We start from the raw sequence: 21,858 nt of genomic DNA, 5'->3' as shown, positions 1-21,858 counted from the left end.
AGGTATTTTCTTTCTATTTACATGTAAATCCTAAGTATAATTATTGAGAATATACCTTCTTTTTTTTCCTCTCTAGACTATATTTCAAAAGCATTACATTCTTTACAGAATTAATGGAAAATTCCCATTTCCTCAGCCCACTTTACACAATATATTTGATTTCTGAACAACTCAACATTTTGAATGCCATTGTTCTTGCTTAAGAGAAAGAATAAGAAAAAACAAAACGAAGAACAGGGAGCCTTAAGGTGGCTTTATGGCGGCTTGATTAATCATGTCTTTGTTTGAAACCACAGAAATATGTAAACCTCAGGGTAATACTCCTTAGTAAGATGCTGGAAGAGTGAGCTGTCTTTTCTAAAATACGAAAAGGACTTTGGGAAAGAGGTAATTGAAGGAAACTACGTGATACTATGAAGAGTATGTGTGGATTTGAAGATGTGAAAATGTAGCCACTCCCCTTTTGCTTGATATGTGGATACATAGGATTAAAAAAAAAATGAATATCCTTGTTTTGCAGCTGTCGTGAGTGCCATTCCTGTGCCAACCCTAGAAAGTGCCCAGTATCCAGGAATCCTTCCATCTCCCACATGTGGATACCCCCACCCACAGTTCACTCTCCGACCTGTGCCCTTCCCAACACTGTCCGTGGACCGAGGTTTCGGAGCAGGAAAAAGTCAGTGTAATGTATTTTTCTTTTTTTAAAAAACAAACAAACAAATGAATAATACTAAGGATGTCTTGTCAAATGTGTAGCATTTTGAGGTTGTTATCCCTTGGAAAGATTGATTTACCCATGACCTGAGTACTAGAATTTTCTTTTCCAGCGTAATGAATCTTTTGGATCTTATTCACATGCTTTTGGACTGATTTTCTAGAATCTTTCCAAAGTCCTCTCCACTGACAATATACAAAGTGGTGGAGAAACAAAGGTTATACGGTTCAGTAAAACAATGATTTGATGGGTGCTTGAAATTTCATTTAGCATAATGCCCTCAAGGTCCAGCCATGTTGCCACAAAGGACAGAGTGTCCTACTTTCTGGTAGCTGAATAATATTCCATTGTGCATATATGCCACATCTTTATTTATTCATCTATAGATGGACACTTTGGTTGTTTCCTTATGTTGGCTATTGTGAATAAAACTGCAATGAACATGGGAGTGTAGAAATCTCTATGAGATACTGATTTTGTTGCCTTTGAATACAGTATTCCCAGAAGTGGGATTGCTGAATCATATCGTAGTTCTATTTTTAATTTTCTGGGAACCTCCATATTGTTTTCCATAAGAGCTGCACCAATTTACATTCCTACCAATAATGCAAAAGGGTTCCCTTTTAGTCACATCTTTGCCAACACTTGTTATCTCTTGTCTTTTTGATGATAACTGTTCTAACAGTTCTAACAGGTGATATCTCATTGTGGTTCTGATTTGCATTTCCCTAATGATTAGTGATGTCAAGCCCCTTGTCATGTACCTGTTATCCATTGGTATGTCCTCTTTGGAAAAATGTCCATTCGGTTCCTCTGCCCATATTTTCATCTGATTGATTGGATTATTTTTGCTATTGAGTTTTATTAGTGTTTTAAGTATTTGAATATTCACCCCTTATCAGATATGTGGTTTGCAAATATTTTCTCCCATCCCTTAGGTTGCGTTTTCATTTTGTTCATGTTTTCCTTTGCTGTGCGGGAGCTTTTTAATTTGTTTATTTTTCCACTTGTTTATTGTTGTTTTTGTTGCCTTTGCTTTTGATGTCAAATCAAAAAAAAAAAAAAAAAAAAATCATTGCTAAGATCAATGTCAAGGAGCTTATGCCCGTGTTTTCTTCTAGGAGTTTTATAGTTTCAGGTCTTAGATTTAAGTCCTTAACCCATTTTGAGTTGATTTTTCTGTTTTTCTTTTTTCTTTTTTTCTTTTTTTTTTTTGGTATGGTGTAAAATAGGGGTCCAATATCTATATTTTTTTAAATTTTTATTGGGGCACAGTGTGTTTTTTCAGGACCTATCAGCTCTGTGTCAAATCGTTGTTTTCAATCTAGTTGTGGAGGGCGTAGCTCACTGGCCCATGTGGGAATTGAACCAGCAACGTTGGTGTTATGAGCACTGCACTCTAACCACTGAGCCAACCAGCCGCCCCATCTTTTTTTTTTTTTTTTTTATGTGACAATTTAGTTTTCCCAGCACCATTATTAAAGAAGATATTCTTTTCTTATTTTACATTCTTGGCTCCTCTGTCATAAATTAATTGACCATATATGCATGGGTATTTTTCTGAGCTCCCTATTCTGTCCCATTGATCTATTTTTATGCCAGTACCATACTGTTTAGGTTACTATAGCTTTGTAATATAGTTTGAAATCAGGAAGTGTGATGTCTCCAGCTTTGATCTTCTTCCTTAAGATTGGTTTGGCTGTTTGGGGTCTTTTGTGGTTCCATACAAATTTTAGTATTTTTTTCCATTTCTGTGAAAAATATCACTGGAATTTTTATAGGGATAACAATGAATCTGTAGATCACTTTGGGCAATAAGGATATTTTAACAATCATTTTAATTGATGAGCATGGAATATCTTTCCGTTTATTTGTGTCTTCTTCAATTTCTTTCATTAATGTCTTACAGTTTTCAGCATACAGATCATTCACTCCTTTATTATATTCCTAAATATTTTATTCTTTTTGATGCTATTGCAAATAAGATCATATTCTTTATTTTTTTAATAGTCTGTGTGCATATATGGAAATGCAACTAATTTTTGTCTATTGATTGAGTATCCTGTAGTAGTATTTCATTTGTTTTAAGGAAAGTAGGAATGGAGATACTTTCAGCTCTTATATACACCCTGGTGAGTTTTCCTGTGCCATTTGACTTTGTTTTTCTTCAAGCACAGCATTTTAAAATATAGTTTTATGGCTTTCTTCTCTTAGTTAAGAATAGGTGACTCAGCAGCTTGTGTGAGATAAGATGTTTTGTAATAGATAAGATGGTAACAGCAATAAAATGTATTTGTGAGGTAAGCTATATTTTCTCCAACAAAACAGGGACAGCTCTAAGAAATCATAAATTGTTTAGATGTAGCAAGGTTGGAATTAAAAAGGCATCAAAAATCTGCCAAGAGAGAATTAGATTTATTTTCTTTTTTCTCACTGTACATCATGTCTACAGAATAGAGTTGTGTGCAAAACCTCGAGGAAAAACAGTTCCCTAAACCATATTGGAAGGAATTAAATGAGAAAAATGTAGGAAGTCCAACAACCAAAAATCTGAATCCAAAGACAATAAGAAAAGTGATTTTAGTCAAATAATTTGGAACCACAAGTCACTACTTCAAACTCTGAAATGAATTCTTCCCAGCAGAAAAGAGAGGTTTTAGTTTAGTTTTCTCATTGAATCATTGTTTACTGCTTTCTTTTGATTTCATCTGTGTTCTCTAACTTTAAGACAGATGTGTATGAAGAATGTGTAGATTGACCTTTAATTGTTCACACCAACAATACTGACACAAGCCCAAGTTCATTACTTTTTTAAAATTAGATATTAACTGTTTTATTTTATTCATGGTATATCCTGTAATTTATTTTCCTTTTTTAAAGACATAGTCTCCTTCTGAAAATCCAGTATTTTATTTACTTTTTTTCTTTTCTCCTGATTTGGTACAGCATGCAAAACTGTCTCATTGAATCATGGGGAAATTATTTCAAAAGTTAAAGTTCAATGAAAAAGAAAACAATAAATGAACTAGTATATATATATATATATATTTTTAAATCTGTGGTTATAGACCTCAGATCTGTTTCTATCTGTGTGGTTAGTCTCATGTTCATTCTGGTGAAAGACTTTGAGAGTGGGAAATCTGTGCATATGTGGGAGCAGAGATGCCCTCTGTACCTTCCACACAACTTGGCTGTAAGTCTAAAACTGCTCTAAAGAAATAACGCTTATTGAGAGAGAGAAAGAGAGAGAGAGACAGAGACAGAGACAGAGAGACAGAGAGGAAATAGATAAACTTTAGTCTCTTTAGTTGAGTTTTATTTTGTAAATTTGTTTAAAAGTAGGGATTATTAAATAAAGTTAGTTATAGAACCATCACATAACATAGTATAAATATATATCATATAGCAATTCTATAAAGTTATATAAATAAAGAACTCTTCACAGAGTGTTTAGCTCAGTCAGTTCTGAACCTCATCTAAATCAAAAGGCATAGACATTCTATTCCTAGAAGATTTCACAGAGTTTTTAAAATATATGTTCAATCATTTGTCGAGGATTTTTGGAGCAAAGTTATGTGCAATGCAAAAGGAATAGGAACTAATGTGTGTTTCCAAGTGAGTGCTTAGGGGAAAAAAATAAGCACCCTCTTTACTGGGAAACTAAATATTCTCTAAATCACTGTCAGAAACAGTTAACTTCCAGCCATTCAGTGTTGGTTTCTAAATGCCTTGGGGAACACTAACCATCCCTGTTCTCTCTCAAGCAGAAAACATTTCATGACTCTAGCTAGAGATGTTGTATTAGTCACCTTGAGAAACAGTGAAAGGCACACATAGGAAAAGAAACTTTGTGCAAGTGGGAGGATGCTCCTTCCTCCACAGTGATCTGAAAACCCTTCGAGTTTGACAAGAGATTAATCACGTAAACCCTATCTCCAAAGTTATACTGCTTTTTGAGTTACAAATAAAGCGGAACTTCTCACCTACCATAAGGAAAATAAAGATATAGGATATAGCACATTTGCATTACACATATTTGAATTCGGCGATAAATTGATAAAGATTTATATAGTTGTAATGGAGAAATATTTCCTTTTCCTACCAGTATACTGTAGTTCTGATCTTAGCCTCAATAGGCAAGTGAACCGGCCTCGGGGAGCAAGGAGCAGTGCTGTAATTTGAAAACTTCAACCAATAGATACTCTTGAGGTCAAGTCATCATAAAATTGGTGCCTCCTTTTCCCCATCTTTGAAACAGGCAGGTATTAGCAAAACAGGTGATTTCCACTATTCCTTTCAGTGTGAGCATTACCTTAATTGGTCAGAAGGCTAGTCAGCTTTATCCTTGTCATTTTTCTGCCCCAGCTCTACCCCAAATTGCAAATCAACTAACAAATGGGACTTGACCTAGGAGTTCACGGATTTTTCTCTAGGGTCTTTTCAAAAATCCAGGCTGTAAGGCACTGGCGTTACTTGGAAATATTGCATGATGCTGTTTTTCTGAGATTGATGAGTGAAGCTTGTTCCTCCAAGTGTTCATGTCTCAAAGTGTCTTTGCTTAGAGTTATCCATGTGCTTTATTTCTTTCAAATATTGTGATTTTAGATAGAAGAAAAATCCTCATTTCCATTCTTGCAATATTTTTGCCAGTTATTCCATAGTGATTTTTTATGTGTTGACATTAATTATTATAAAGTGTCCTGAGATTTGACTCTGCTGTGTAACTATATGCTATGTGTACAATGAATTCCTACTATTTCATCATTTGAAAACGAGTGCCTTCCCAGAACATATTTGATTCTCATTGACTCTGAATTGTAGGGAGGCTGCACTTCATGGGCGAAAGAAGGTATTCGTTGCTTTCAGAGCTCTTAGTAGAGCTGAATGTCATATCGTGAGCCACTTTGTATCACCCGGGTGTCCTGAAGCTGGTGCTTGAACTGGCCAAAGGAGCTCCTCTGAAATGAGAGCTTTCCTCCAGTGGCGCAGTTGCTGTTGTGTTTGTTGAAGAGTTTTCACTGCCTTCAGTGTCAGCCAGTTGTGCAAAGCGTTTCTTTCGCTCCTTGTAAAATATAAAAATTATGAATTGTTTATGGAAAAGTGTCCGTTGTGTTAGGTATTAAGCAAACTTGTCATTTTGTACAAAACAATAACAGTCTCCCTTATGAATGACAGAGACACTTAGTCTCCAGGATAGGCCCTCCTACGTCCACCTAACCCATTACATCAGGCGCTTTTCTTTTCGCTATGTGTGGTGCTAAGGATTGATTTCACCAAACAGCTGGTCCATCAGTATCAAGCCACCACTAATTACTCCCTCAAAGTCAAGAACAACATCGTGATGTTTCCAACCGGAATCCTGATGGCCAGGAGAAAACCTGGGGACAGCGGCCTGGGCATACAGAGAAGTTTTATTTATACAGCAACGCCATTAAAGAGAATGGGCATAGGAATAGCTCTAAAAAATTCAGGGACGTCGTCAGAATTCATGTGAAGCTTCAGGTTTTTAAGAAATCAAATTTCAGGAGGCTAAAAAAAGTACATAGAAATTTTATTACACCTGTCATCACAAGAATACTTTAATATAGATCTCTTTTATTTCAAAAATGTAAGAGAAATAGAAGAGGGAAATATGATGGAAGGAATAAAGAAAAGAAAGATTCATGAAACATATTGTTTCTTTAATGGATAAAGCCGTTTTAAAAATATGGTGTGTGGCCAACCGGTGACTGACTGCCTCAGCCCAGGGGAGCGCAAGGCTCATAATACCAGCAGGGGCCAGGGAGCTGTGTCTTACACAACTAGACTGAGAAACAACGGCTTGAACTGGAAGGGGAGACTGGGGGCGGAAGAAGGGGAAAAAAATATGATATGAATTAATTGCAATCCATGTTCAGTAGAGAGAATTACTTAAACAAGATTTCCGAGGAAAATTGCAAAATTTCTTTCTCTAGACAGGTAATTTAATTGGATGATAGGGGCCTTTTAGTAAAAAAACAGCAATTCATGACGAAGGACCTAGATATAGTTTCCTGCAGCTACTTCTTTTTGATTTAGAGCAGAGAGATATTTTCTTTTTATTTGGACCATTGACTGTTGTTCATTTTCTCCTTTAAACAGAACATGAGTCCAGAGTAAAACCTGCATAATTTTCTTTCTTTGTCTCTAAAACTATATTTTCAACCATCTCGTTATACATTCTTGATTAAACACAAGCACACACGTGTCCCTATCCCCTTTACATTCTTACAAGCATGTAGAATTTAGCTCCTTCTAATACCTACCTGAAGCCTCCATCCCTTTTGTCCTTATCTGAGACCCAACATCACCAAGAATGTGATGTTTTCCTTGCAGCGCTATACTTATCCTTGAAATTTTACATGCATGTATGCCTCTTCTCCATCTTTGGTAGGACTTCCTACCTTAGAGATAAGGCACTTCAGTTCAGTCTCCTCTTGCCCCCAGACTTCTAGGCAGTTTGCTGTCTTGGCTACATTTTTCTTGTTTGGATAACTGTTTTATCAAGTCTTTGCCTGTTTTCTGGCTCGGGTTGCTATGTTGTTAAATCCTGTCCTTAACCAATCCTTGATCTCCTCATCTTCATCTTTGAATGGGGTAAGCCTGAAGGCTGCTCGGTGACCCAGGGGACCTCTAACCCTGTCTGAATATAGAACAGTGAGTTTTAATAGCAATACCCTTTGCAGGCACATTTTACTTTTGCATATCTTTAATATTATGTCTTGATCTTGGGTATCTTTAATCTCTACTCCCTTCAGCATTATCAGATTTTCTCTCTATCTCCTCTGCCCTTCGCTGACCTCCCAGAGCCTCCCAGAGAGTTGTCTCAAAATTATCTCACAAACTAATTATCTTGAAATATTTCCTGGCTAAAAAATTATCTTTGGAAAGTGAGATATTATCTTCTATCACTGAGTTTTTTTGAACTCACCCAGAAGAACTTTCTTAAGAAATAAATCATCAAAAATACTTTTATTTCTTTTACACTTATACCAACTGTGCAGCTCTTTTCAGTTGCAGTTGTTTAACTTGGACCTATTGACTTCAAATTTGAATGAATAAAGTCGAATTACAGTGTCCTTAGCATGAGAAACTTCCCTGCAAACATTTAAGGCTACTCAACTGCATTCTCTGGAGAAAAAGTGTGTTTCCATACACAAAACTGTCCAAATACCCAAAGGCTGTCATAGGCACTATGCAAAACCTCTTCAAGCTATAGTAATCTGACTGGAAATTACAAGGTTTGCTACCAACGATGAGAAATTGTAATTCTGCATTTAGGCAACTTACACCAGCAGGGTCACCTCTCATATAACTTTTCAGCTGGATATGCTTCTGCTTTTTATGGAAGACAATGATACTGGTGTTCTTTGTATGGTTTTATTAGCAATGCCTTTAATACCCAGTAACTGATTTGTTTGATGGTTGGCCTAGCATGTTTAAATCACAGAAAAATTGGCGTATTGGCTGGGAGATAATAATGCAGCGATAGCCGGGTTTGGTACATTGAATTTCACTGACGTTGCTACTTTGAAGGGAGAAATAATTATTTTTCTCTCATGTCATCACCTATGATTACAGGGCCCAGACAGTACAGGCAATATAGGGTGTGCTGTATACATAACTTACTGCTCTTCCTGAAAAATAGGTCCCTGGATCTACTTCTAATGTTCAAAGGGCCAGTGCTATCATACCCGTAAATATATGAAGGAAGAAGAATAAGGATGTTCTTAACTTGGGGAAGAGATTGGCCACATGTGGCATCTCTCTCTGATCTGACCCATGGGCCCCTCAGCTGACACAGGGGAAGCAAGCTTTGTCCTGGAATCATGAATAGCTTTTCTTGCCTCCATTGCAGCAGTGAATGAAGGACCAAACACCCAGCAGCCACCCATGTTGCCCACAACACAGCCTGAGCATCCCAGCAGTGAGGAGGCACCAAGCAGGACCATCCCCACAGCCTGTGTTCGACCAACTCATCCACTCCGCAGCTTTGCGAACCCTCTGCTACCTCCACCAATGAGTGCAATAGAACCGAAGGTCCCTTACACACCGCTTTTGTCTCAGCCAGGTAAAGTGCCCGCTTGTTCACGTTTAAAATAGTTGTTATTGCTGCTGCTTTGGCTTAAGTGCATGAGGGTTCCTGGGAAGGCCGGATGCAACAGACCTTTTCAACACTGATGATGTGCTCATGTCTGTCACTGATGTCTGTACACAACTCTTAAGCATCTGCCTTACAAGCAACAGGCTGGTTGTCCCCTTCATTCCCTTGGAAAGTTGTTCATTAATCTTGAATCCCAGTCAAGTACTTTTAATATGTGCTGTAGGTGTGCCCACACGAGCACATATTAGTTCCTGATTTTTCAGTCATCCATGTGTGTCCTAGGATTTAAGGCTACACTCCAAAACTAGAGTTAAAGATGTAAAAGTCTGCAAGCCACTTTTTCGAGAAATGCATGTAACCCCGTAGTTCTGCTTTGTACTTTTCGATAGTCAGCTGCCAGGGGTTCTTATTTCAGAGTTGCAGGGTCAGAAAGGAGTGTCAGAACCAGTGTAGAGTACAACTTTCTAATTTTAGAAATAAAGAAACCAAAACTCAGATGGGAAGCATCTGCCCATCGCTATGATGCCCCTCTTTCTAAGAATATCAACTGGCAGAGGTGAGAACCAGAGTCCCCAATTCCCAATGAGGTATTCATTTTATCACCTCAGATGGTATCTAGTGGGGCTTAATCAGAGCTCCTTTTTTGTTTCTGTTACAATTTGGGGGGGGGAAAGGGAGAGAAGAGAGGAAAAGCGGGAGAAAAGAAGAAGAAGAAGAAGGAAAAATGAGAAGGAAGAGGAAGACGGGGTGTGAAGAAGGATGATTGGGGAGAGCTAGATGGTTAGGAATAGAGAGGATGAAAGATAGGTCAATAGATAGATAAGTAGATACATGGAGATAAAGAACTATGTAGTGTTCCAAATTATTTGGAATATTAGAGTAATTCTTAACCACCCCAGTGTATGAGGCATAAGATAGTAAAGTTCAATGGTTCTGAATAAATACAGGTGGCCCCCTTAATAGACAGAGGCAGCTGGATTGGCCAATCTGCCGTTGTGCAGAGGCATTTGAGGGAGCTTCTGTCACTCAGAGTCAAACCCTCAGCAGTTTGAGTCACTGCATTAGGGCATAAGCTTCATGATAACTGCTGAAACTAAGGAAAATAAGATTGCAGTGAGGAATGTGGTCTTTATATTAATATTAAGAATGCATCTTGTTCCTGGAACAACTTTCATTGATTTGTGCTCATCACCCCTGGTGTTCTCTCCATTCACATGGTGTATTATGGGTGCTCAGCTACCAGACCCTGAGAGGTGGGGTGGGTACAGGAGGGATGCGGGTTCCACTGCTTGAGATGCACACTGCACATCTGGCCTGGTATTCAGGATAGATGTCAGGTTAATTGCAACAACTAAGAATAGCTAGCCCTTACTGAACCTGTGCTGTGTGGCGGGCATACTTCTGAAGGCTTGTAACATTGTATTAGGTCCTCACAGCAACTTTGTGAGGTAGGTACTTTCTTCCCCCATTTCATAGACAAGGAGATTGTGACACAGAGAATTTAAGTAGCATCTTTAAGTCTACGTAGCTGGTAAGTGATGCATCTTTTCCCGCCTTCTGATTGCAGAAAACATGGGTTCTGAAATGTTGGGAACTCATTTGTACCTCTTAGTTTATGTCTAATTGATTAGTGACAGAAACAAAGAGAAAATTTTTAAAATCTATCAAATTAACTTATTCTAAAACATTAAAACAAAAGGGGTAACATCTGAAAACATTCTGAAATAATAACATTTTCTTAAGAGCCTTTTTCTTAAGTATAGCTGGTATGAAATATTATATTAGTTATATTAGTTTCAGGTGTGCAATATAGTGATTTGACATTTTTATACCTTAGAGTGGGATCACCCCACTAATTCTAGTAGTGATGTGTCATTGTGCAAACTTATCACTATTTTCCACTCCTTTACTCACATTTTAATGAGGAAAGGTAAGAGATTCAACTATGCTGTACAGAAGAACACTAATTTTATAACATCAAAAAACCAAAACTAAAAACTATATACCATTAACAATTCTCTCTACTTGCAAGTAAAGTTTTGTTTTTTTTGTTTTTATTTATGTATTTATGTATTTATGTATTTATTTATTTAGTAACTGTGTTATAATAGAGAAAAACAAGCTGAAAATGATACTCTGAAGTCCATTTCAAATGAAACTTTTACTGTGATGGTAATGATTAGTTTGGAATACAGGGTTTGGAAATCAACGCATGCTCCAGAGATCTATCACAGCAATATGACCCAGAACTCTAATTTTAGAAAGAACATCTTACAATAGACTGAACAAGGCACTGACATTGTTATTTACTAGTTACTATTTTCTTCTAGTTACAAATATACTAAAGCTGCCTTAAAATGTGACACAATGTAGCATAAATGAAGGTATTATGTCTTTAAAAATAGGAAATAGAGTTTCTTCTCCTATCTCTGCAGCTATTCTCTCAAATAACAAGCATGTCTGAAGAACCTCTCTCTGATCTAATGTCATGTGGGCAAGATCTCATTTTCTTTTATTCTCATTGCTCATTTATGAGCCTTCTTTTGTTTTTTCTATCGTTCTTGTTTTCATGTGAATTATTTGTTACAAGCCAGCTCTTCTTTCATATTTTCCAGTATCTGTGGCTTGAGTTTTGGGGTTGATTTTATATTTTTCACAGTTCCCCTTTAAATGCCCCCTCCCCCAGTCACCTTGAGGCACACCCTGCCATCACTTTGAAATTATTAAATGCCTTTTCCTTTCATGTTTCTCCTTCATTGTCTCCCTGTGATTCCCGTTCATTTCATAATGTCTTACCTCATGATTTTCAAATAAGTTCTTCCTGCATTGCTCCTGACACATGGTAAATAGTATGCTTTTAAGAAAGGGCTGATGTTTACTTATTCTAATAGAAAAGGAAAATTAGCAGACTGACAAATGTATTAGCTATGACATTAACTACATGCTTCTCAGCCTAAAAGATGAAATACTTAGAGCTTTCAACAAATTTTAATTCTAAGAAAATCATTACTTGAGTCAAACTGATTGATGAAGCAAAGGCATTCTCTTGTCGGCTTCAAAAAAATAAAACATACCTCAAATGATTTTTCTCTGGATTTCACAATAAAGGACTGCATAATTACTAATGAATTTGTCTTTACTTACCGCAAAGTAATTACTTTAGAAAATGGTAATGTGAGGCATTGCTATAATTTTTAAAAAGCATGCCAAACGAGAGGCTCCTTCTGCTTTGAAACCGTTGAAATTAGGATCGACGAAGCAGGTCTTTCTCTGCTCCAATTCCTGTGTGTGGTTTTTCATAGGCATCCTCAATCTGTGTCTCAGTTTGCCTTCCAACAAGATATGTGGAGCTCCGTTTGCAGCAGTTTTATATGAGTTCCTGGGCTACACATATCATGAAATAAGGATCTCCATGGACTGGCAGGGAGTTTCGCAGTATTTCTATAGTCAGTGGTAATTAGACAGCCATCCTGTTGTCACTATGACGGAAATTCTGCCTACCTGCAAACACAGATTCATCCCTTCATTACCCCCCGCCCCTCTACTTGCTGAGTTAGAACTTTAGCTCACTAGATTCTAGGGTAATTTATGGTGTTTCTTACAATTTGATCATCACCTCATGATAAAGTGGTTTTGTTTCTTAATGCTTCACCGATAGACGTGAATAACTGTGGGTCTTTGCACCTCTTTGGGAGGCTGCAGTCACTGCACTTTGCAAATCACAGAGGTGGACTTGTAAGTGATTTGGCTTAGTCCCCTTTCAGGTTAAATAGAAAATGTTTGATGGAGTGTTAAGCTTATGGCACTATAGATCTGACATCAATTTTACAAAGGACCAAGATAGCGTGTTTTTTTCTTTTTCTTCACTCGTGAAAATTCCTCTTAGCTGTGAAATGATCAGCTGCACTTTAAATGAACCTGGATTAGGGGACCATTTGTCTTCTGGGGCTGTAATTCTAAAGGGAAAGAAAATGTGACCTCTTAAACAGTGACTTTTATACCATCGCCCTGTTTTATAACACGAGCCCCTGGAGTCCTTGCATCTTCATAAAGGTGCATCCGTGCTATATTGTCCATTATTTACACATTGCATTGCTATACATTTTTTATTTATAAAAGCAAAAACCCAGAACATTCTCATCTTTTCAATCTTCCAGGGATCAATGTGTCAGCGGACATGACAAGACCAAAACTCACTTCATTGTACTGCGAAATTGAGTTTGATTTTCCCTCTGCAAATTGTGGCATGTGCTTCAATTTGTCTGAGGACAGAGGACAAGAAGTGGGTGGAAGTGGCTGACAGCAGACAGAAAAGGCATTTGATTTATGTTTTATGGCTGGTTGGGAAATCATATGTTCCTGCTATAACCTGATCTTTTTGACAGGCTTCATTTCAGTAAATATGCTATCACACAAAACCACCAATAAATTACTGTAATACTTTAATACAATTGCTTTCCCTGAGCCACTTGTAGGCCACCATTGGGGGCGTTCATCAGGATACCAGATGAGTGTGCATTCTACTGAAATCAATTATAGGAAGAGGTCATGGGAAATCACACATTCCTTAGCAGGTGAAACAGGAGGGTCACTTTTCAGTCCAATCAGATCAAATGAGTCATTGACACAGCCAAGTAGGAGACATATGTTGATTTGATGTTATTGGAGCCAATAGTACCGACCAATTTTAGAGTGGAAAATTAAAGTACCGTCTATTAAATTTTACCTTATGTGGAAGCACATCTGTATGTTGTTTTGGGGCTTGGTTTGTTTGTTTGTTTTGGTAGCTCCTTGAAATGGTCCCATCCTCATTCCTAAAGGATATTTTTTTAATAGGTGAAATTTGATTTGCTTTGGTCTGGTCATCTTAAATTATCCCTTGGTAGAAAGCAATTAAGTGAGCTTTGCCTTATATATCACCAATATTTGTGCTCTGGAACCTAGCTGGTGTTTTAATACATTACTGTTTCTTCTAGTGTGGTGTTCCAGTATATAAATAGGACAGAGCTCTGCTAATTATCTCAACGAGAGGGAAACAGTTTCTAGAGGATTCTTTATGAGGACGCCACGCGACTGTTGCCACATTTATAGATGACAAAGCTGAGGCCTGAAAAGGTTAAGCAGCTTGCCCAAGATCAACAGTTGAGCTAGTAGCCAAGTTTAAAGAATGCAAACAAATATAACATGGAAAGGAAACAAAGGATTTTATTTTAGCTTCTGTGTGGTATAAACAGTTATTCTTGGATTGACTTCTTCTTTTTTCCCTACAAGAGGGCTTCTCGGATGATCCTAATTATTAAATATCCCTCAGAAAGAATTTTTTTTATGGAAGGTAGGTTGATTTAGTTTAGTATTTGAGTCAATGTTTTATTCCTTTCTGTAGGTTAAATGGAGTAAAGACTTTATAGAAAGAGTAGTGACTAGCTAGCAACTACCGACTAGCTCCTGTCTGTCTGTCTTAAACTCACCCTGACCAACCTGCCAATAGCCTTTTACAGGATGGCAGCAGCCAGGGAGCTGACATTTATTGTTTTCAGCACCATGCACCATGGGTGACCAGGACTTTGCAGTTTAATAATAAAAATAAAGACGAGCAGGAGGAAGTGCAAAATGAAGATAAAAGTTAAGGCACATGAGAATATTATCAGACTGTGTGCTAGAGAGTGGGAGGGTCAATGAGAATGAAAACTGAATCGCTGGAATTGCACAAAGCTTTTGGGAGGAGGGAGTGAATGACCACAATTGTGTCAAGATTTGAGTCCTTTTGATCAAATTTTTGCCCAATTAGAAAATAAGAGAATATATTGTGCCAGGATAATTGAGGCTAATTTTCAACTTAACAGGCAATTGAACTCAATGGTTAAAGTATTGAGTTACCATCTAGATGATCATAAGAGAAAATGTTTTCAAAATTTATTTTCAGAGCTTTGTAACCTAGTAGACTACATAATTGGAAATAGATAAGAAGAATGTCCTTGGATGCTGGGGCATGTGTGGCCTTGTGAGTGACAGAGAATGGTGAGGGAGAGGATGACCAACAGATTGTTCTCAAAGCAGAAAGTCCTCCTTTCCCTTTTCCTAAGAACCTGATGCGTCACATGGTTAACTACTGCTGTATAGATTTTGTTATTTATTCACTATCTTGGAGAGAAAAGTGTCTTTTTAAAAATCAGCTTAGGTGAAATAATAAGGTTATTGCTTTAATTTTGTCACTTTTTATAGTTTATTAAGGTCATTTCCAAATGAATTCATGCCTACCTAAGAAGTAACTATAATCACCATTATATCAGTTTGAGTACAAAAGTAATTGCTGTTGAACAGGTTAAAAATAATTGCAAAAACCGTAATTACTTTTGCACCAACCTAATAGATACAGACGTAGATACTCAGAAGGGTTGACTAACTTGTAACTGTTCCAGGATCATGTGTCATTATTCTTGGGACCTTTATACAAACCCTTACACATAACAGACACTCAATAAATATGTGTTGAGCTGGCCAGAACAGAATAATACAGGTAAGAGCCAAAAATTGAATTTAGGTCTTCAATTTCAAGTCTAATGATGATTACAGGTGAAGCAGGCAACTTGAAAGTCAGCAATAGGATTAAATATCAATGATAAAGGCAGATAAGATGAAATATAATTTCTGAATTCACAATCATTAGATCATAAAATGCTAAGTGATCTAAACTGTAAAGATGATAACGCTGGATTAAACTGCATAGAGTGGAAAAACATGAAACCACCCACCCACCCCAGAAATTCTATTTAATAATTTAACTTCCTGAAAATAAACAGACATGCAGTTTCATCATAGTACAATGGAGAATAATGACATCCATTTTGTTCCTAAAAAGAGGGAGTGTCGCTCAGTGGAAATAAAGAATCCTGAGGACTATTTCCCCATTGTGCCAATTATGGAATTGATTTTGCTCCCCTGAATCCTACTAATTTTCACCTGTGAAATTAGTCTGTGCTCCTTAAAAGGTATGAAACACGAAATTGGAACAATCTTAATTACTTCAGAAATAAGGGTGTATATTCTCTCCATATTTTTTGTTTGCTTTGTGAAATAGTATGAATAATAGAAAGTTTTTCATTTGAATAAACATTCTCAACAGTTGACAGAGTTCTGTATAGTTTTTAAATTAGTGTTAGATTCCAGTTGCTTCTCTTTGGGAGCGGGGAGACATTTTGAAACAAAAAGTGTTCATATAAAGCTCTGCATTCATTAATGGGCTATTAAAAGTGTGTTATGAAAAATCCAATGCACTGAAAACAAACTGAAAATTTCTGTGATAGTAAAATAAAGTGAGAGTTTAGCAATCAGCAAACTATTTCTAAGGGTATGACCTGTAATATCTAAAAGAAGGTGTAAAAACATTTAAAGCTCCCACTTCTAAATGTTTATAACTTTTATCTCCCTGGCAAGGACTTAACAAAGAATTCAAGTGCCATGTTAAACATCTTGTGTTTTTCACAGCATTGACTTTCATCGTAGGCTTGCAGGATTGATGTTCTTATTGCCAGAATCTATTTACTGGAATGTCAAGGCTCTCAGAAGAGAATGCCTTTATCTTTTGTGGTAAAGGAGATTTTAACAAGCCTTTTTGTGTGTGTGTGTGAAAAACAATGATAAGTAAGCCCAACTGATTTCAAAATGAGAGACATATTATGACATAATTGCACATAGAGGCTTATAGGAGTAATGGAACTTGCAAAAACTGCTCTTTTCATATCTACTCCAAATTGCCCACTTAAATATTCTTGTTTCACATTTCCCATTCTCTTACCCAGTTGTTGGCACCTTTCTACTTCCATGGTCACCTGAGTCATGATTTTTAATAGAAATTGCATATTTTAAACTACAATAATATGGTAGTATAGCTTTGAAATCCGAGATTACTAGTTTAACCTTTCATTTCAGTTGGTATTGCAGTTAAAATGATAGTTATTTGTTTGCTTATTTTCTTTTGGGCTACTCTCTGGAGTGGTACATCAGTTATTTAATAGAACCAGGCTGCCTGTGTACACAGATCTGGGCTGACGCCTACCGCACTGCCACAGTAAGGGCAGGACAGGGTTGCCACGTGACAAGGAGAGTGCCACCAATCCTCTGGATCTCTTCCAGGCTGGAGGAAAGTGTGACCAGAAGAGCACTTACTGGGGGAAAATAATAAAACCACTAGGACCCAGCTCCATGCTCACTGGCCAGGTTAGCCTTGAAAATGTCATTTAACATCTTCATGCTTCAATTTTCCACAACTATAAATGGGGAAAGTAAAGTATAGGCTAGGAAGGTTGTGCTTCATTTTCTTTAAGGAGTCGAAGCAGGTAAACATGAATTATGCTAGTTAAAAATGTTAACAGTGAATTCAGGAGCTTCTGATTTGATGGAATCTAGAAACCACATTGCCTTGTAAATTTGGCCCAATGATGTCTCCGCTGCCTTATATTCAGAGCAGTGGGATCATGTGGAAGGAAGTATAAAAGTGCATTTTAATGGTTCAATTGATGAAACTAGATCTAACTCCCAAATGTTGTATTACACCAAAAGTTTATGCAACAGAAAAAGGACAGCCAGTGAAATGGGCCATTGCACAGAAGACAGAATGGTGAGCAAAGACGTGTGGGGAAGCTGCTCATAGATGTCTGAATATTGTTTCCTGAGTCTAGAGTGAGGCATGGCCTCTTCCAATTGAACAGGTCTTTCTGCAATCATAAATTAATCTGACAGCCAAGAAGCTATCTCCCACCCACACCTTTAAATCTAACTGCATTAAATTTCCCCTCCAATTCCTTAACCTGTGTCTCAACCAACTGTTATGAATATTTGTTCCTCAAGCCCAATAAGGATTTATGCCCAATAGATGCACAGGTTTGTTGGTGACATTCTGACTTCCTCTAATTTGGTATGACTAGGAATCACCTGCAGATCTTATTAAAAGGTAGGTTCTGATTTGGTGGGTCTGGAGAAGAGCCTGGGATTCTGCATTTCTAAAATTATTACAGGCGATGAAATGCTGTCCCTCTGTGGATCACACGTTGAGTAGGGAGGTTCTGGCACAGATCATGTGTTCTTCACCTCGGGTTCATGGAAGAACTTGTGGGTTGGGTAACTTTGATAACTCATCTGAAATTAAATTCACATTTCTCTGTGTGTCTGTATGTGTGTGTGCATTTTTTCTAGTGAGTGGGTACATAGCTTTCATTAGAGTCTCAAATTGATCATTCTCTGCAATAAGTTAAGGATCGCTTAACCTGCCATTTTGTCATCACCCTGCATTTAGGCTCAGCTAGGGAATATGAACACCAACGTCTGGTTTTGTTTTACTTTTTTTTTTTTCCCCAAACTAATTCCAAAAACCTTTTGCAGAGCTAACCTTCCAGAATCCAAGGCCAAGAGAAAAACACTTTTGCCCTGCTCAAATGAAATTCTGCAAAATTAAGCCATTCATCTTCTGCAGAAACACCTGGGGATGTTGTGTACATGTTTTAATGCCTGATGAAGGAATTGGTTAGATTAGTACTTGTAAATGTCTTAATAGAGGTCCCACTTCTGAAACTCTGTCTTATTTTTGTTCCTCAAATGAAGAGTGATAGATGCCATCTACAACTCTATGATAAATTTTCTCCAGAAGATAAGCACCTGTGGGAAACTGAGATGTGTTGGCATTGTACAGGGGTCATGATAACCTGTCCTTGGCACCCTGTGTTGCAGGGTCAGGTGGAGAGCACTTCACATTTCCCCCAGTGATGACTCATCCATCGTTCAATGAAAATTTCAGATTCAACCAGAGTCACACAAGTAAGAATGGCATATAAAATCTGTAAAACAGATATTTTTAAATTTTTCTGGTGGTAATAAGGAAAAGTGAACCTATAAATAATGACAATAGAAATTACAGAGAATGGGAGGTAATTAAAGAAATGTTTGAGTAATGAAGACATTATGATATTATGAGTTACATAATATCATAAACGATATCATCATGAATCACTGATTAGGTATAAAATAATTCTAAGGAGTAAGTATGTGTTTGAGGAGGCTCAGTTGTGTTAAAGAGGGGATTGGAGAGAAGACAGTTCTTAAAGAAAAGGAACCTGTTTCTCCAATAAATGTTTGAACAATTCAAGTCTTTCTTCCTCTCACCCTCCATGTTTTACCCACTCCCGACACACGCACACACTTTCTTTTACATTAGAAGTCCCCCACGCCCCCACCCCCCATCAGAACTTCTGAATTCAAATGGAAACAGGTACTCTATAGGCACCTACTGGAGCACAAGTATTTGAATTCCAGATCAGGGAGAGGAACAATGATAGAAACTACCCCTGAGAAAAAGGTTTAAAGATGAATGTTCCTAGGTCTCTTGATGTTTTAAATGTTTGAGAACTTTCTGCACAGAAGCCTCCTACTTACCTCTCTCTTTGAGTTCCTGGGTTAGACACATGGTGCAGAATCCAGTTCCTGAAAGCTGACCTGGAGCCCCCTCTTCCGGTCGGAGGCCAAACCCACCAGTCAGGCACCATCCCTCTCTCCTTCTCTAACTCCGTGATACTTGTCTCCCCGATGTCACATCATCAGTACCTTCTCTACGTCTTTCCCTGGGTCAAAGCTCAGATGTTATACTTTTATTCTGTATGTAATATGATTCTAGTTAAGTATTTCACACTTACGTGACTTAGCTTCCCAAATCAACACTTAATATCATGATGGACACCAATTTTCAATATTCTTTAATATAACAGTTAAAAATTAAGAGTCTTAGCATATAGTAAATAGAGTTACATGACGACTCCCAGGGAAAGAATTTGAAGGAAACAAAGAAATTTGAAAACTGAAATGAAGCCTAATACGTGCTGGGCCCCAGTAGTTACTCAAGGAAAAATGCACTGACTCTAACTCTGATGATGGCATTTGCAAACCTTATCACTGATCATCACCATTAGCAAACAGCCACACATTCACTATCTCAGTTCATCTTCACAAAAACACCAAGAGAAAAGGATTATTTCTCCCACTTTACTCATGAGGAGGAACCTTGGAATCAGAGAATATAAAATAATTCATTCAATGTCCCATTATATTGACAGGACAAGGCAAAGATTTGAACTTAGGTCTTTCTGAGGCTAATGCCTACTTTTCTGAACAACTATATTGTAATACATGTACATAAAGGAGCAAGAATCTGTAAATAGTAATGTGACAAATATTAAACACTCAACCTATATTTTGGCATTTTTATTCACATGTAAATATCTACATTGCAATTATTTTTCCAGAAGTATTCTAATCTCTTCTACAGAACTTATAACCATGACAAAATACTGCAGCTCATGCATTCACAGGAGGAAAAGAAAAATACAAAAAGCAGACTTTGTTTATTTCTGTATTCTCTATGTATTATTTACATTTCCATTGGTTTTTATTCTGTCACAGTTTTTTTGGTTTCCTTTCCAAATATGTATTGATTACATTTTTCATACTTGAATTGGCTCAACACATCCAACTAGAGAAAGTTTTATTTCTCATTGGAAGACTAGAATAAATATCGATATAGTTATCAAAAATCCAAAGATAATATGGGCTTATTTCTAACCCTTGTACAAGATAGCCTACAGCCTATTTTTCAGAACTACCTTCCAATAATTTTGTAGATATGAAATATTCAGAAACTTCATGCTTCAGAATATGTTGAATATTGAAGAGTTTATGAAACATTGCATAGAAACACATTTTTTCTCATAAATAATTTCCCATATGAGAAAAAGAAAATCTCAGTTAACTAGTATCTTTGGGGAGTGGACTATTCTCAGGAAATTGAATTTCTGGACAGCTCACCGTAAAATAGAAAACATGTTGTGATACATAAATGTTTATCAGTTTCCAATTCTATGTTAGCTATAAAACAAATACTGAGAATGCCATTTTGCAAATACTTTTCCCTAAATCCAACACTATCTCTATAAAGTAGGCTGTGTCCATTTATAGGGGAGGAACCCAGATTATAGAAGAATTTAATAACATCTCCAAGGTCACAGTTATTAAAGGGCAGTGACAGGATATAAGTCTAGTTCTGCATGACTATAGTATCTATTCTCTTCCCCGATTGCTGGAGAATCACAAAACTGTACCAGGAAGTAAGTAAAGACCCAGAGACGAGAAAATACAAAATGTTTTCAGAGTCTGTAGGTAAAGCAGTCTTGCTATTTATAGGATGAATGATTAATAGAGTAATCATGAGATAAGCTGGAGAAGGGCAGAGTATGGTGAATGAAAACAGCAATGTTTTGGGAGGATCAAATGGCAAACAAAGATTGAGATAGAAAGTGTGTGATGCAGATTGTTGGCAATGAGAATAGATGGAAGAGACAGCCGCAAGCATTCTCTTCCAAAAGAAGAAACAGGTGACTGAGTGAATGATTGGATATGAAGAATGAGGGAGAAGGTGAGGTCCAAGATGCCTGTTGTTTTAATCCTGTGTCCTTGAGAACACGGTAATAAACATGGAAAGAGGGGAGTGAGCTGAGAGGTTATTCCTTGAAAGAAATGAGAAAATGGAAGACAGAGTGAAGTCTGCTGAGCCTGAAGGGGCAGTGGGACATCCGAGTGGAAATATCTAGTGAATATGGTACAGCATTATGAATTCAAGAGGGAAGTCACAACTGAACAGAGGACTAGGTAATCATTCTCAGGGAGTTAAGAGTTTTAGCATATAGTAAATAGAATTAGATGACAACTCCCAGGGAAAGAATTGGAAGGACAAAAAAGAAATTTGAAAACTGAAATTTAAGGTCAATCTACATTTTATGAGGGAGTAAAGAACAGGTACTAGAGATAGGAAAACAATGGTAGTATAGTTTTTCAGAAGCCAATAAGAGAGAGTATTTCAAGGAAAAGTCAGTTTTATATATAATAGCTCCTTGATTCAAAGTGGCCATAGATTTTTTTCTTCTAATGTTTTATTATAAAAATATCAAATGCTCAGGAAAATTGTATAGTGAACTCCTATATT

The 21,858-nt window shown here is 37.1% G+C and overlaps 1 protein-coding gene across 3 annotated transcripts in view; it reads left to right on the top strand.

Moving 5' to 3' along the window:
• DCC (DCC netrin 1 receptor) overlaps positions 1-21,858 on the top strand; it is a 1,035,569-nt gene that overhangs the window by 996,558 nt on the left and 17,153 nt on the right. For 2 of the 3 annotated variants that reach the window (XM_074339962.1, XM_019721869.2), the window contains exons 26-27: positions 521-676; positions 8,592-8,804. In XM_074339962.1, the coding sequence (XP_074196063.1) occupies positions 521-676; positions 8,592-8,804 (369 nt within the window). The remainder of the gene's footprint in view (positions 1-520; positions 677-8,591; positions 8,805-21,858) is intronic. The other variant, XM_074339961.1, reaches the window with a different exon arrangement.

Source organism: Rhinolophus sinicus, linkage group LG09, assembly GCF_036562045.2.
Source record: "Rhinolophus sinicus isolate RSC01 linkage group LG09, ASM3656204v1, whole genome shotgun sequence".
NCBI classification, from domain to species: domain Eukaryota; kingdom Metazoa; phylum Chordata; class Mammalia; order Chiroptera; family Rhinolophidae; genus Rhinolophus; species Rhinolophus sinicus.
Note: the sequence above shows the minus strand (reverse complement) of the source record. Positions and strands in the feature narration are given on the sequence as shown.